This window comes from Terrapene carolina, unplaced genomic scaffold (assembly GCF_002925995.2).
Source record: "Terrapene carolina triunguis isolate 2854851 unplaced genomic scaffold, T_m_triunguis-2.0 Scaffold68, whole genome shotgun sequence".
Lineage (NCBI taxonomy): Eukaryota > Metazoa > Chordata > Testudines > Emydidae > Terrapene > Terrapene triunguis.
This window is the reverse complement of record NW_020664419.1, coordinates 76,071,030-76,088,322: the sequence shown is the minus strand read 5'-3', so window position 1 is coordinate 76,088,322 and position 17,293 is coordinate 76,071,030. Positions and strand designations below refer to the sequence as shown.

Below are 17,293 nucleotides of genomic sequence, written 5' to 3'. Positions count from 1 at the left end.
CCCTGCTGCCCCAGCCCGGAGCGCCCCCTTGCACTCTGAACTCCTCATTTCTGGCCCCACCCTAGAGCCCGCACCCCCTCCTGCACCCCAACCCCAATTTCGTGAACATTCATGGCCCGCCATACAATTTCTATACCCAGATGTGGCCCTCAGGCCAAAAAGTTTGCCCACCCCTGGGCTAGAACCTTAAATGGTACCTCTAGACTTGCTTGCATTATGAAAATATAGTCTGGAATTTGCCTCCTCCTTCCATCTTCTTTCAAATGGAGGCGATGCAAAGAACTACTTACTAGGTCTGATTGGTAATCATGCCTTTAATGCAATTTCTAGGTCCTGTGGAGCTAAACACATTATTCCATCTCCTCATAATCCTCTTTACCAGAAACACTGCTTACTTTGTGCACGCATCATTCAACCAACGAACACTGCCTGCAGCATGCACGTGTTATTTATTACTTGTGTGGTGCTGCCCTGTCTCCCTCTTTTGTGGAGGGAATTGTAGGTTCCATAATTTTGTGGCCTCTTAAAACTTTTGCATGAACTAGGAATTAAACAAGTTCTATATTGTTGAATAGTCTGGCACTTGAAGCTTTCTGCATGTCCCTTCTCCAACTACTTATCTCCCAAACATTTTGCTCAGCTGAATTTGGGAAGAGTAAAAGGTCCTGCACGCTTCTGAAGAAATGAAGGGGACTAGGGAATGTGGAAGCTCCTTCCTTGGATCTGTAAATTGCATAGTCTGCTTCAGAAATGCATGGTTGGCACTGGCTTTGCTATGAAAATCTGGGAACTAATGCTTCTTCCATTCTTTATTGCCCCATTATTAATTATTATTGTATTACCATAGCACTTAGGAGCCCCAGTCATGGAGCAGGACCGCATTGTGCTAGGAACTGTGCAAACACAGAACAAAAAGACAGTCCCTGACCCAAAGAGCTTTGTCCCCATACCCTAACCCCCCAAACATGTTTTGGATAATGAACCTTACTTCTATGTTTATGCTGAGGACCTGAAGAAAGCCAACGCTTATTTTAAAGCATCTGCACAACAGCCTTCCAATTTCAACTACTGCCTTTGTTTTACAGCTACATAAAAGCTGTTGGGTGGAATGGCAGATAAGCACTTATGTACAGATATACTGTATGATTTTGCCTACATGAATAAATCTATAGAGCAAATTGTGCTCCCTTTACACTAGAAGACCCATTGACTACTGGATTTGGCTCGATATTTGGAGATAACTGGAAAAAAATGAGTTGTTAGAGTAACAGAAGTAAAACTTACCAAAGGAGTGAGTCCTAATTCTCTTTTATTTTTATTTGAGACTCCGAATATTTTCTAATATTTTACTACATGAAAACTAACTAGGCTCTTGTGTCACATAATTAACCCTCAACAGCAAATCTTGTTTCATACACAATGCTACTGAATTTAAGGTTTAACAAACAAAATGTAAAATGGGCAATAAATCACTCAAGGGTGTGTGAGTGTAATGAGATGTATATGTATGCAGGCCTCAGGGGTGCTGTTCCCTGAAGCTTGAGAACAAAGGTGGTGTGACGCCAGTGCCAAGAAGTGCATTCATATGCATTTCATGAGAACTGAATGTGAAATCCTGCTCTTGTTACTACAGTGTGAATCTGAAACAACTCCAGATTTATACTAGTGTAACTTGGAGCAGAATTTGATCCCTGAACTGTTTCATTATTGCACTTAGGGGGGAAAAAATTGTAAATGCCTCCTGCAACATAAATGAGTAACTCTACAAAATGCTTTTATTTCTACATTGCTCCTGTTGTTAAGTTATTAGCTTAAATTTACTCATCTAATAGGGTATTCAGAACACTTCTGGACTAGGTATGCTATACTGAGATGTCACTGGAAAGTATATTTTCCTTAGATTTGCATAATGATTGCAGATTTAATCCTGACTTCCATTTTATATTATATGTAAAGATTTATCTCCATACTGGTAATGTACAGTGCTGATAAGAAAAATATCAGTGCAAGTTGGGTGCCTAACTCTCTTAAAAAGAACAGGAGTACTTGTGGCACCTTAGAGACTAACAAATTTATTAGAGCATAATTTGTTAGTCTCTAAGGTGCCACAAGTACTCCTGTTCTTTTTGCGGATACAGACTAACACGGCTGCTACTCTGAAATAACTCTCTTAGGCTCCTTTGAAAATCTGTGCCCTGTTTATTTTGTAGATTTGCTAGACCCTATAAAGCAGGTGTTATGTTACAAGGAATGGCTCCTGAGTGCTCTACAGTGGTGGCACTGAAACATTCAACAGAACTCAGTGTTGCCAATGTCAAGAGATCAAAAATCATGAGTCAGGCCCTCAAAATCATGAGATCTTAAAAAATAATAAATGTCAGATTCTTTTGATTTGTCTTTGCCATTTTTTGTCCGTAACCATGACGGCTTGAAACTTAACTACTTTTTTTATTTTATTTTAGTGAAAGCTGAGATTGTCACATAATCACTGGCCTTGAGGAGTTGGAGCTTTCAGAAAAACTCCAAATATAGTGAGAGTTGACAACTCTGGGAATGTGGTGTTCTTACCTTAGCCCATCTGTGGCCACAGGAGAAATTACCACACAGTACTCTTTTTGCAGGGAGACACAGAGGACAAAATAGTAGCTGAGCAAGAGTTAGGATATGTCTACATTACGGAGACTACACCAGCCTATGGCGCCGGAGCTATACAGGCATAACCGCATAGTGCAGAAGCAGCCTATACTGATGGAAAGGGTTTTTCTGAATCTGTGGGAACACCACCTCCCCAAGTAAGAACAGCTATGGGCTGTTCTACACTAGAAAGTTACGTAGACCTAGCGACATCATTCAGGGGTGGAAAATCCACACCACTGAGCAATGTAATTAAGCCTAACTCCTGGTGTAGACACTGCTAGGTTGGTGGAAGAATTCGCCCATCTACCTAGATACCACCTCTCGGGGAGGTGGATTAACTACATTGATAGGGTGTTGCTGTAGTGAGTGTCCACACTGAAGCGCTACAGCAGCACACCTTTTTTAGAATGTAAGACTGGCCATACTGGGTCAGACCAATAGTTCATCTAGCCCATCATCCTGTCTTTGCTTCTTTCCACTATGAAAATTGACTGTTAATTCTGCCCTTTGTTTCCTATCTATTAAGCAGTTACTGATCCATGAGAGGACTTTCCCTCTTATCCCTTGACTGTCTACTTTGCTTAAGAGCCTTTGGTGAGGGACCTTGTCAAATGCTTTCTGAAAGTCCAAGTAAACTGTATCCATTGGATCAGCCTTGTCCACATGTTTGTTGACCCCCTCAAAGAACTGTAATAGATTGGTGAGGATGATTTCCCTGTATAAAAGCTGTGTTGACTCTTCCCCAACAGATTGCCTTCATCTATGTGTCTGATAATTCTGTTCCTTATTATAGTTTCAACTAATTTACCTGGTACTGAAGTTAGGCTTACTGGTTTGTAATTGCCACGATCGCCTCTGGAGCCTTTTAAAAAAATCTGCATCACACTAACTATCCTCCAATCATCTGGTACAGAAGCTAATTTAAGTGATAACCATCAGGAATTCTCATGACAAATTTTTTGGTGGCCTCAGAATATAACCACCAACTCTTGCTGGTGGCCACTCTGATACTTTTCCCTAAAATACTTAACTTTAGGAAAAACAAATATGCACATATACACATCCAAAACATTGTAATTTATTTATTGCTAGCTAGTACACCTCTACCCCGATATAACGCGACCCGATATAACACGAATTCGGATATAACGCGGTAAAGCAGCGCTCCGGGGGGGGGGGGCGCTGTGTGCTCCGGCGGATCAAAGCAAGTTCAATATAACGCAGTTTCACCTATAACACGGTAAGATTTTTTGGCTCCCGAGGACAGCGTTATATCGGGGTAGAGGTGTATGTTTAAAAACTGATATCACTTTTCACAGCAGACTTGCTAGCTAGTAAGTCTGTTGTGAAGTTTGTGCTATTAGCCCTGACACAAATTAAGCACTGGATGGCAGCAGGGGGAGGCAGCGGGGCCCTGGGGCAATGAGGGGATGGATGGGAGGATTGGAGGAGGCAGTGGGGGCCAGGAGTGGGTAGTCCCACTGCCCCAGGGTTGGAGCCCAAAGCCCCATCATCCCCAGGAACTCACTGGCCACCTGTTCCTCCAGCGTTGTGCCCCATGTGTCTCCAGAGGTGGTGCAAGGCGCCGAGCCCTGCTGGCGGCCCAAACAACCAACCCCAAGGTATTGCATCCAGGAGCAACTGGGGAGGGGTGGGCGCCACTGATTCTCTTCCCCCCCCCCCCCCCGAGGCCACGTGCAGCCATGGTGGCCGCATTTGAGAAACGCTGTTACATACCCCAATTAGTAGTTCTGCAATTTCATATTTGAGTTCCTTCAGAACTCTTGGGTGAATCCCATCTGGCCCTGGGGACTTATTACTGTTTAATTTATCAATTTGTTTCAGAACCTCCTCTAGGGACAGTTCCACAGATTTGTACTTAAAAAGAACTGCTCAGGTGTGGGAATCCCCCTCACATCCTCTGCAGTAAAGACTGATGCAAAGAATTCATTTAGCTTCTCCACAATGGCCTTGTCTTCCTTAAAGGATGATCTTATAATTAAGGCACTGGACTCTATGGCAGGAGAACTGAGTTCTATTTCTGGATTTGATGTGCACTTTCTGTGTGGCCTTGAGCTAGTCATCTGCAATACTTTAGTTTCCCTCATCTGTAAAATGGGCATTAACATATTTCTTGTCCTCACTGAGGTTTTGTGAAGGGTAAATGCACTAATTGTTTGTGGGACAATCAAATACTAAAGTTGATGAGCATCACCGAAACCCCCTAAGTAATTACATCAATAAACAAATGTTATTCTTCTGATTTATCTTACTCTGCTTTCAAAGCCACATACTCTAACAGGACACCATTACAGGGTGTTATGAGGAAGAGTTCTGCATCAATAACCAATTTCACACATGCTTCCATAGTGCTTACAAATTGATGCAAGTACAGAAGAACTCTCCCATTTGTCATTATGGAATTGCATCTTTATTATTTATAGCTACAAACACAGGGTTTAGACAGGAGATCAAATAGTCTTTAACGAAATTGTTCAAAGTACTGAAGACCACTGATAACAATCAGATTTTTTCTCACTCATTTGCTTAATTCTGTTTCTTGCTAGCTATTAAATAATATTTTTGTTAATACAAAAGGTGAAAAAGTCAACACCCTTTAATAGCACTAGGGAGAGACTTTCAGCTGGGAATGTAAGAGGACTTGGCCCACAGAAATGTTGGGGCTATTTGATTCCCTTGATCCTAACAGTTCTCTTTCCTGTATTTGTATGTATAAAGTGAGCAAATCTGGCCTGAAATTTGTTGCAAGACGAAACACAGAACCCCATTGTACCCTTTTTACAGTCACTTCTCAGCGTATAACTGCTCTTTTAAGAGGTTTCTGGAGCTCTTATTTAAACAGATAACATTCTGCTATGTTGTGGGGCTGAAATGTGTGGAAACAATAGCAACACTAGTGATAATAGTGTGATTTATAGACGAGATAGAAAATAAACATCCTAATCTTCTTTTTTGTGGGGGAAACTATGTTGGGTAAAAATAATTCATGACCTTTTAAATGGAGACAGTCTTGGTCATACCTGCTCTCAATCCACACACACTGAATTTCCCACTGAAATTATCTCCTGGAAATATGAACAGAGTCACATCACTGGCAGAATAAGAACTCTGATTTATGGAAAGTGAATGCCATATGGCACAGTTCCTTCTCATTTCATATTTTGTAGCTCAAAGAATCATATGACCATAACATCAGCTGACCCATAACATCAGCAAATTCATCACATTAGCTATCCGCCAGTCATCTAGTACTGAGACTGAGTTAAGTGAGAGGTTACATACCACAGTTAGTAGTTCTGCAATTATATATTTGACTTCCTTCAGAAGTCTTGGATGAATATTATGTGGTCCTTGTGACTTGTTACTGTTTGATCAATTTCTTCCCAAACCTCCTCTATTGACACCTCAATCTGGGACAGTTCCTCAAATCTGTCACTTAAAAAGAATGGTGCAGGTGTGGGGATCTTCCTCACATTCTCTGCAGTGAAGACCCATGCAAAGAATTCATTTAGCTTCTCCGCCTTGTCTTCTTCAAGTACCCCTTTAGCACCTTGGTCATCCAGTGTCCCTACTGAATGTTTGGCAAGCTTTCTGCTTCTGATGTAATTAAAAAATGTGCTGTTCTTGATTCTTTTGCTAGTTGCTCTTCAAATTCTTTTTCAGCCTGCCTAATTATACTGCAGTGCAGCAGCTGTAGCCTTTCTAGTGTGGACATACCCTATATTGATGGAAGCATTGGACATTGGTGGACACTTACTCCTGGAAATTAGGTTGGTAGAACTACCTCGCTCATGGGTGTAAAAAATCCACACCCATGAGTGACACAGTTAAACTGATCTAACCTGGGCTGTAGACAGTGCTTCTCCTGTTGACCTAGCTATGGCCTCTTGGGGAGGTGGAATACCTGTGCTGATGGGAGAATGCTTGCCTTCGGTCTAGGTCAGCCTAGGCGGTGATTGGGGGTGGGTAGGCAAAGCATTGGCCCCTCCCCTGAGTCTGCAAGTAGGGGTTGGGCCCTGCCCCCCTCTGGAGCCACAAATGCCGGAGGAGCAGACAGCCGGTGTGAGTGCCCCACTTCCTTGTGGGCAGTAGGGCTCAGGCTTCCGGCTTCAGCCTTGGGGTGGCAGGCGGCAAGCTTCGGCCATGGGGTGGCAGGCTCTGGCCACTGGGCTTCAGGCTTACCACCTCCCTTCATCGCCTCTGGCCCCCGCTGCCTCCCCCAGCCCCTCCCCCATCCTCCCTACCCCTTCTCCATCCAAGGCTTAAGTTGTCCCCCGGCTTCCCAGGGCTGAGTAAGTCTGCTGTGAAAAGTGATATTTGTATGTTTGCTAACAGGTCTGCTGCTGTGAACAGTGATATTAACAAACATACAAATATCATTTTTCACAGAAGCAGACTTACTAGCTAGCAATTCTATTTAAAACAAAACAGAAACCAAAAAAGCAAAAGAAACAACAATAACAAAATAAAAGACAAGAACATGCAAAACACCTTATTTGTGTTTCTATTCTGTTTAGGTCTAGTAAAGAATAGGAACAACTGTACATTGTTGTTATTGAGTCTGCAAAAAAATAATAAAAAACCCTATGTAAATAAACTACAATGATTTGGATAGGTATGTGTGCATATTTATTTGTTTTTCCTGAAGTTAATTAAGTTTTTTGGAAACTGAGGCCATTAAAAATTTGTTGTGAGAACCCCAGTTTAGGTCATGTCTACACGGAAGCGCTATGGTGGTGCTGCTGCGGTGTTTTAAGTGCAGACAAGCCCTTAGCCCTGGGAGGGAGAGGAGAGAGGATGGCTTAGCTAGTACAAGTCCTGCCTAGCCAGTGTCTCTCTCCCAGGAGCACTAAAGGGACCCCCAGATTTAAACGGGTTGAAAGGCAAAAGCAGGGCAGTTGTATCTCCTCCCTGGCTGAATGAAAGGGCGGAGAGACTCGAATGAAACCGGGAGCAGAGCGAGGGCCATCGCCCCTGCCTTGTGCAGGCAGAGCCTTTAGGCTGCCCGGGAGTAACACGGCGACACGAGCCTGCCAGAAAACAGGGGTTTGGGCCCCTTTTGTTTGCCCCTTTCACCCAAGAGCCTGTGGCTTTCTCCCCGAGAGCCGCGCCCTGCCCCCGCAGCCTCCAGCGCCCTGGCGCTGGGAATCCCGGTGCGGCTGCGGGACTGGTTTGCCCAGGGAGCGGCCCCAGCTCTCTCGGCCGCTCCAGGCAGGGGCGCGGCGCGGCTGCCGGAGGGTTAACGGGGTTATGGGCGGGGGCAGGAGGAGCAGCTGCCGGGCGTGTCGGCTACTGGCGCACCGGGCTGCAGCCAGGGCGGGAGGAGGCAGAAGCGCCGAGACGGCGAAGCCGGGCTCTCCTGCTCGGGCACTGCTCCCGGGGGCGCTGCTGGCTCTCGGGCTGCCCGGGGAGAACAGCCGCTCGGGGGCACCATGCCTGGAAGCGACACCAGCCTGGCTGTGGACAGGACTTACTCGGACCCGGAGAGGCACCAGCGCTCCAAGACCCGGGTAATTCCCCTCTCGCCGCGCAGCCCGCGGGGGCTAGTTGCCCACCCGCCACTGCAGCGCTTGGCTGTTCCGTAGCAGGGGCTGCACAGCGTCCCGGGGCGCTTGTTCCAGCAGCCCCTGTCGCCGCCCTGCGGGTCTGGGTTGGAAATGGCGGGGGTTCCCCGCAGGTGCTAAAAGCTGATTGTCTTGGGTGCTTAAAAGGCGCCTGTCACCTTGGGAGCCAAACCCAAACGTTCGGCCGCTGTACGTGTAATCTCAAGTTCAGCTCCTCTCGCCCCGAAGCAGCCACTGGGTGCCTGGGCAGAGAACACACCTGGCCCGCTGCTCCATTCCTCTGCGCACTGCTCTCGTTGCACTAGATTGGACTGGAGGTGGTTGGTGGTAGTTGCTAAAGGTTAGTGGAAGCGCTGCGGATGAGGGATTCAGGGCCGGCTCTTGACACACTTGGTTCCAGCCAGTCCAAAGGTAACAAAACAGCTTGTTTTGCTCCTCCTGAGGACTTAAAAGCCGCAGCAGTTGTGGGGATCACAGCTGTATTTTTTTTGAAGTGAGGTCAACAAGTTGAGAGACTGTCTGAGGAACTGCCATGTAACAATCCCACTGCATTTCTGTGTAGAGTGTAAGCAGTGTCCGTGTGAGCCTTCAATTCAGACGTGCTTTTGAAAACATGCTCTCGTTGAAACCTGGACCAAAACTTAGGTTCTCTATTTTTAAATAAATATCACAAAATAGCTATTTCGATGACTATTTTTTTAATCTAAAGGAAAACTTTTAATAAACTTTCCCATTCAGTGTTTATAACCCAAACATTGCTTCATTGCTGTGTTGTGTAACAAATTGAAACTGAATGACTGTTGACAGACTGTAGAAACTGAAGTTCAAGCTAAATTCACTAAAGAAACTAGCTCAAGCTGAGAGTAATGGAAAACAACTACGAAAAGTGAACAGAAAACTAGCTGTTTAATTCTCTGAATATTAATTGTCCATGCTTAGACATCCCTGGGATGTCTCCCTCAGAAATTGCTTAGGTAATACAAGCAAAGGCTCTTCTTTTATTTCAATCTCCCTTAAAGTGAAGATCTGCAGAGCAAATGATTTTTCTACAGTAGGGAGCAATTATTACTGCTCACTCCATCCCCCCCCCTCCCTCCGTTGCTCGTTCTCCCCCATCTTCACTCACTCGCTCATTTTCACCAGGCTGGGGAGGGTCCCTTTTCGACCTGGTGTTCGGTTGAAAACTAGACACCTGGCATCCTACATGCTAAAATTGCTTCTAAGAGGGTTGGAGCAATATATTTATATACTATAGATTCCATGATGTACAATTTCATTGGGGCAATTTTTCTCATGGTGCAGTGGAGGTTAGATTTGTTTTGTCTGATTATTTTGTGTCTCTTTTTAATAGACTGCATGATATCTGCCTGTTATATTAGTGATCATAATATGTGTGTGTAATTACATGTATGACTGCACTATGGATGGGACTAATGGGTTGGCTAGCTTGTGTACAAATTTCAAATCTCCAGCTACCTGTTCGGTTTAAGCAGGTGAAGTCCTCTCTGTATTTATGACTCTGGTTAAGCAAAAGAAAGAAAAGCTGCTCTTCGTTGTATTGTAATTTCCTCTTGCTGGCTCTGGCTGTGGGCAAAAATAGCTGTTCTGCTTTCTCTCTTCTACTGAGGCAAGATATTTAGTGCTTCAAAATAAATGAGCTTCACAGCTTGAAGTACTTGGATTATTTATCTGTGGAGGAAGACTGCTTCCTTTCCCTATATAGAATGCTAGTCTTTCTTTCCGCCCCTCCCATCTCATTAAATGTCACTGCTAGACAAGAGACAGTGTGCTTCAGATTGTTTCTGCATAATGAAATGTTTTAAATTAAGTAACCTCATTCACTGTGGCTTTTACTGTTGGTATGCTATCAGCATAGCATGGCCTTTGCACTATAAATTTGACACACGTTATACATAAACCAACAGTATTGATGTCTACTACTTTGTATAGTGTTGAGCAAACTAGTTTTATACCTCATAATTCTTTTCTTTCTGGAAGGTAAACATGCTATATTGCTTAGCATGATGACAGAAGAAAACTTGTATATTATTCTTGATGTCTTGATTTATTTGGGAATTTAAACTGAAGTCTCTTCAATCCAGCAGATTGACTTAATAGCTGGAACAAAGCAGCATGACCAATTTTCAGTATTGCCAACTCCAGGTGTCCAAAAATGAAATTTCTTTTTTTAAGAAAACGTTGTGACCTTTCTATTTGCATTCTGATGGCTTAAACATCAGGGTTCATATTTTAAAGCTTTTTTCTGCAACCATGAGGACTAGAAACTTACTTTTTTTTTTAAATGCAAGCTAAGGCACTGATCTAATCACATGACTCTGAGACAAGGCTTTAAGAAAAATGCCCAATATAAAGAGACCTGTGATAAAATCAAAAGAGTTGCATAAAACTATCCAGTTACACAAGACTGTTTTTTTCCATCATATGTCTGGAGGTTGGAAATACTCCACTCACTACCCAGGACAAGTAACTCCGCTCTCACTTACCCAGGACAAGTAACTCTGCTCTCACTTACCTCCTCCCAGGAGGGGAGGGATAGCTCAGTGTTTTGAACATTGGCCTATTAAACCCAGGATTGAGAGTTCAATCCTTGAGGGGGCCATTTAGGGATGTGGGGCAAAAATCTGTCTGGGGATAGGTCCTGCTTTGAGCCAGGGGTTGGACTAGATGACCTCCTAAGGTCCTTCCAACCCTGATATTCTATGATTCTATCTGGATAAGTGAGCTGGATAGCTTCTGGCTCATTCCCTGAGAATTGGGAAAGGAAGGAGCAGAGTAGTTCAAACTCTGCTATCCTTTAGCTGGAGGGGGTTGGGGTGGGCAGGAAGCAGAGCAGCAAGCCATGCTGCTGCTTTGTAGTGAAGGAGGATCATTTCTTCTTTTAAGAGAAGGGGAGTGGGAAGGAAGAGCAGAGCAACTGAAGCTGCTGTTGCTCCTGACAAGGCAGAAACTGACGTCCTGCAATAATCCAAAATGGCTGCATTCCCTCGGACTGCTCCATCGCTGATGAACTGAGGCCCTTCTCGCTTAGTCACCATTGTAGCCATTGTTCTGGTTTGGAGTTAAGGATTTCTTTCGCCCAACGAGACTGAGGTGGAATGCAACCAGAACACAGAAGACAAAGGGTTTGTCAAGCAGTTTAGACCCAATTGTAGCTTTCTGGCCCGGGGAGAGCGCCAGAGCCCAGCCCCCACCCGGCCTGGATGGGGGCCGCCCAAAGCAAGCTGCTGCTGCTGCTTTTCCTGGAGGGGCATGGGAGTGAGAAGCAGAGCAGCCCATGTGGGAAGCCAAGGGTTTCCTACATGTCCAGAATGGCAGCAGCCCCACAGAAGCCCTGCAAACAAAATTAGGGAGCCTGGAATTAATTAATTAGGTGTCTGTAGGCAGAGGGGCGATTAGGAGAAAAGGAGATGTCAGGATTGATTTTATTAGGAGGACCTGGGAGCCTGATGGTGCAGGACGTTTTAATCTGGACTGACTAAACATAGTCCTGGGGAGATCAGGTGTTGAGACTTTTCAATCCCTACACATCACCGTGTCCATCTTGAACTCTACTAAGGATTATTCAGATTAGACTTTGTTTTCCTTCACCTTCTATTTTTAAGAGAAAAAAAAAACTGCTGTCTGTTCTGGAGGGGGAAAAAACCCAGCAGATTCAGTTTGTACAAAAGTTAGAACAATTCATTATGAAAGGGGAATGTCAAGATGGTAGAATCTCAGGAAAGGGAAGAAAAGTAATTTTTAAACTCCACTGTAGTTAACAAGCCAGAGACTCTTCCTCTAGTTCAGTGTCTACCTGAGACTATTTAGAGAAGCCGTCAGACCTCATTGCTGTTTAGCTGGCAGGAAAGCCAAGAACACCGAGCTGGGGGACGATCTCTTTTTCTATACAGTCAACACCATCACAAAGATCCCACTGCCTAAAAGAGATGAGTACTTGAATGAAGAACAGCTGGCTCATTCTTGTCTGGGAAAATTAAATTGCTGGTCAGGAAGAAGCAATGTTTTGAAGAAATAGCTAGGCCACTGGTTTCTCCTCCTTTCAAGGTGTCTTTTCTTCCCTAATTCATCAAAGAGGTGCAAAGCTTCAGGGTCCTGCAGAATTTAGTATCAGTGTCAAGAAATTCTGTTTGCTAGGAGACTTCGCCCCATCCTCCCCAGTAAGGATCTGGCCAAAGCAATCCATGCATTTATTGCTTCCATACTGGATTACTGTAATTCTGGGGCTGAAGGTTGAAGTGATGCAGAAACTTCAAATTGCACAGAATGAAACAGCTCACCTTCTCAATAGGAAGAGCTGTTATGAGTATGTCATCCCTGACTCTGAGCTCCACACCCTCCACTGGCTGGTTCCTTCTCCACTTCTAGGCCTTGGTTAAGACTGGGGTACATCAACAACTGCATCTCCATCTGTAATCCACTAAAACAACTGAAGTCTTTTGGAACAATGCAGTTAACACAAGCCAGGCAAACAAGTACCAAGAGTCTCATTGCTTCCACAATGTGCTTCAAAACAATCCTTTTTGGGGGGGGGGAAAAAAACAAAAAAAACTTTTAAAGCATAACCAGATAGGGATTGCCCTACTCAGTCACATCAATGGCCCATGTAGTCAGATGCCCTGTTTGACTGACCAGTATCAGATGCTTCATAAAACGGTGCAGGAAACCCTAATTACTGTATTTCCTGCCCATAAGAAAAGGGTTTTTCCCCCCCCTTAATCCCCATCAATTAGTGGCAGGTTTATAACCTGAAGGATGAGTTTATCCAGTGCTTAATTTGTAATGAACGAGTTGCCAGAGCTCAAGCAATTCGGTGCTGGGGCTAAAGCAATTTTTTTACATTGATAATTGATGCAGCAAGCCCATAAGTGCCGGGGCTATGAACTGCCAAGCCTAGAGGTGCCGGGGCTTAGCCCTGGCAAGCCCTATCACAAATTAAGCACTGAGTTTATCCCTTTTTAAAAATGTAAATTTATCTAATATAACTGGATGTTCTCATGACTTGTATAAATGCCATGTGGTTACAAAAATTCCTTTTCTCGCTTAAGTCTAGTTAAAAGTCCCCTTCTTTTTGCATTATTAGAAAAGGTAAAAAAAGAAGCATTTGATTCACCTTTGCTGCAGTCATTCATACTTTTTATATTCCTCTTTCATGGTCCCTTTCATCCAGCTCACCTCAGTCTTTTTAATCTCTCTTCATATGGAAGTCTTTGTGGCCTCTAATCACTTTCCCTTCTAGATCACCTGTTTTTCTGTTATATCTTTCTTGGAATCACTAAGAGGGTTGGAGGAGAAACATGAAGAGACCTAAAGAGATCGGAAACACAGGGAAAATGTAACAGTATGAGATTCAGCTTGGAAAAATGCAAGCTAATGCTGCTGGAACTAATGAACTAAGTTTCTGTACCTGGCTTGGAGATAGGACCAGTAATGTAATATCTGGTGTGAAGATGGAATGGGGTGTGGGGTGAAGTAATGTTACACACATTTCATAGCTTTCACAACAATTGGAATGAAATTAATACTTGGTGTAACTCTGTTTAGTTTCAGGAGGTTTATGCCTGGGTGAATGTGGTTCACTGTGTTAAAACAATTAGTAGATATTTATTACAGTTCTAGTACCAGTACCTGGTGAATGACGTGTTGTAAGGTAGCAGAGCTGGTAATTCCATATGTTTGAATGTTCACTGCCCATATTCTTAACTAGTGTACATTTTAAAGCATTACTGCATATCCAAGTATTATGTTTTTAGGCCTTGACTAATGCTCAAACCACATTCTTTTCTTATCAGCATTATTTTAGCCATGTTTTAAGAAACCATTGAGGACACATCATACCCTGTGTAATGCTAACAAAAATTATAGCAGGATGGTATTGAAGATTCAAGAACTTTTTTTTTTTTTTTTTTTAAATCCATGACAAGTGTCTGCTTTTAAAAATTATTTCAAACAAGTGACAGTCTCACTACAAAATTCAGATCTGGTTTTCAAACAAACTCAGAGTTTCAGATTTGGGGATTTACAGCATTTGAGGTAGAGAAATAGATCTGAACCAAAATCCTCAACGGAGCTTTATGCTACAATAGCATAACTAGCATGTACATTTTCTGTTTATGATCAGTTTAACTGGCTATTGTAGCTCCACTGTCCACGCTAAGTGCAGTGCAAAAGTAAACTGCATATATGGTGAAAAGGAAACCACACTTTTAACGTGTTTAAGTTTGATAGTCTAAGTTAATAATAGATACACAAGTTCTTTTTACAAGTGTATTTTCAGAGTGCTGGATAAAATATTTTTTTCTGTGATGGTAACATGAGGATTTCTATTAAAATATAATATATACTTTATATGTACATTTTATGAAATGGTATATTGAGAGTGTCCCTTTAAATATCAAGATATTTCTAATGAAAATACTGTAAAAGAACCCCTCCAAAATATTTTGTGTCCAGATGACTTGAGCATCCTTACAAATGTTCCTACATTAGGGGAAAAAAATTCAAGATGATGTGATGAGGCAGAACGCTATTCAGGCCTCCTTAAAAGCTGATATGGCTATCATTACCTCACAGCATCTCTGAAGACTTGGGTGCCCCGTCCTGAGGTACCATAAAATTATGGGATGCCTACTGCCAGGATGCTAGGAATAGGAGGAAAAAAATCTAAAACTGCAGGGGAAAAAAAGAAAAGATAGCTAGGATAAAATGAATGCTTTTTGTTTTAGAGGATGCTCCTAACCAAACACGGATATTTCAACAATGTAATGGAAGAGTTTTCTAAATTGCTGACTTTCAAAACATTTTTTTAACTGAATACTCCAGTAGAACAATATTGAACAACAGGGAGCTGACAAAGTTGATTTCTTTTGTATCCGTTCAATTTCCAGATTAAATACAACTGAAATAATAATGGCTGCTGTTATTTAAAAAAAATTCTAATTGCTAAACCAAGTGAAATAAGGTAGGGTGAAAAAATTGTTACACGGCTCAGTATGTATTTTAAAATGTTTGCCTGTGTCTCAGTGTACTGCTAGTTTGTGCCCCAGTCCTGTGATCTGTGCAAATACATTCTTGTGCCCACACATTTCGGGGGTGGGTTAAAGGCCACTGTTTCTCCCCCCCCCCCACACACACACACACTCCATTGCTCCTATGAAGATGATTGCAAAATGGAAATGGGGACCAGATTTCTCTTTGAAGTTTGAATGGATTTTTGATTGAGAATTTTATGAACCTGGTAGATGTGTGTGAACTTTGCTTTGGGTCTCTGCCAGAATATTTTGCACAGCTCTAGCCAAAACAGTGCAATGATTCATTCCTGCTGCTATGCCCCTCGTGGATCCTTGTTACTGAGCATATTGCTTGCAGGATCGGGGTCTAAGTTAACTACTTTAAACATAGTAAAAAGATGTTTTGTGTGTGTGACACACAAACACACACACACCCACACTTTTAATTATTTGGTTTGATTCTCTTGGTTTAGTTGGTTTGGGTAGCTTTTAGAAGGATGCTTAATTTGGCAGCCTTGCAAAAGGAGAGTTACTCTGGTGGGCTGCAGACAGCGAAGTTGATTTGATTTGTACTGCTGTTCAGGTTATAAATCAAATGGGCACTGCTGGATATCAAGTTTCAGCATCTTGACACAATAGGCAAATGTATTGCAATCCAGACCTGACCTCAGTTTGGGGAGATGTTGAAGGGGGAGTGTAATTCGAGGGAGAGTTTAGGAATCATATGGTAGAATGAATTAAAGTATTGATACTATTGGTATGTTCAAATAAAGTAATTTGTAACTTCCATTAGCGTTGTTAATTAAACCTCACATGTCAAAATATCCTTAAATCAAACTTTAATACATTTGAAAGCACCATTTTTCTTACTTTGCCTGTTGGCATGTATGTGTGTATGAAGAAATTAGTGCTTACAACATTTACTGATAAAAATCTAATCCTAAACCTAGTTTTGAGTCAGGAAACCTGGGTTCTTCTATTCCAAATCCTTCCATCGACTGGCTGCATGGCCTTGAATAAGTCAGTGACCTTTGGATCTTGCTTAGCCATTTGTACAATAGGATTAGTAATGCTTATGTGTCTTTTTTTTTATATATATATCTCTGGATGAAAAAGGTTGTGTGAGTGCAAAGTATTATTTATATTATTGTGTTATTGATTAAAAATAACTAAGGACCTGATCCAATATGCACTGAAATCAATTGGGGTCTCTTCATTTACTTCAGTGATCTTTGGAACAGGTCCTAAATGAATTAGGACAGCATTATGAAAACAGTCTGTATATAATCAGTAGACTATAGTTGTAGTATAATAGATGTATCCTTGTAAAGTTTCATCTAATTTAAGTCCCAAGGTTGGTGTTAAACTTTTTAAAGGAACGATCTTGTGTCAGTTTTGGTCCAAAATGGGTGTGGTGTTTGATAACTAAATTGATTTTGTTTTTAAATCAAAGATAGTGTTAATAACAGAAACAAAGAAATGTGTGGGTTTTTTTTTTTTTTAATTGACATGGTCCTTTGAAAGTATCTATCCTTTTAATTGCTGACTAAGGACTAGATCTACCAAACACTGTATGTGTTTGTCTTTACTCATGTCATGTAGTCCCACTGAAATTAATAGGACTGTGCATTTCAGTAAAACTACTAACATACATAAAGATTTGCAGGATTGGACCCTAAAACAGTAAGTAAGGGAAGCTTTCAAATGACCTAGCAATTGTCTCTCATTCAAGAGGACAAGTCACACAGACTGAAAGTGAATTATGGCCTGTAGATTACATTAAGTCAGGTATGTTGACTTCCATGCAGGGCCAGCTCTAGGTTTTTTTGCCGCCCCAAGCAAAAAAAATTTTGGCTGCCCCCCGTCCCAGCCCTGGGCTCCTCGCCGCACCCCCCTGCCACCCTAGCCCTGGGTTCTACCCCCCGACCCGCACCCCCCTGCCGCCCCAGCCCTGGGCTCACCCACCCCCCCACCCGCACCCCCTGCCGCCCCAGTTCTGGGCTCCCCCCTACCCCCCCACCATTGCCCCCCACACACACCTCC

General features: G+C 42.8%; 1 protein-coding gene across 1 annotated transcript in view; it reads left to right on the top strand.

Annotated features, from left to right (window-relative positions):
- Positions 1–8,008: 8,008 nt before the first annotated feature.
- TMCC3 (transmembrane and coiled-coil domain family 3) overlaps positions 8,009–17,293 on the top strand; it is a 69,379-nt gene continuing 60,094 nt past the window's right edge. The window contains exon 1 of the mRNA XM_024218312.1: positions 8,009–8,168. Within this exon, the coding sequence (XP_024074080.1) occupies positions 8,091–8,168 (78 nt within the window). The 5' untranslated portion in view covers positions 8,009–8,090. The remainder of the gene's footprint in view (positions 8,169–17,293) is intronic.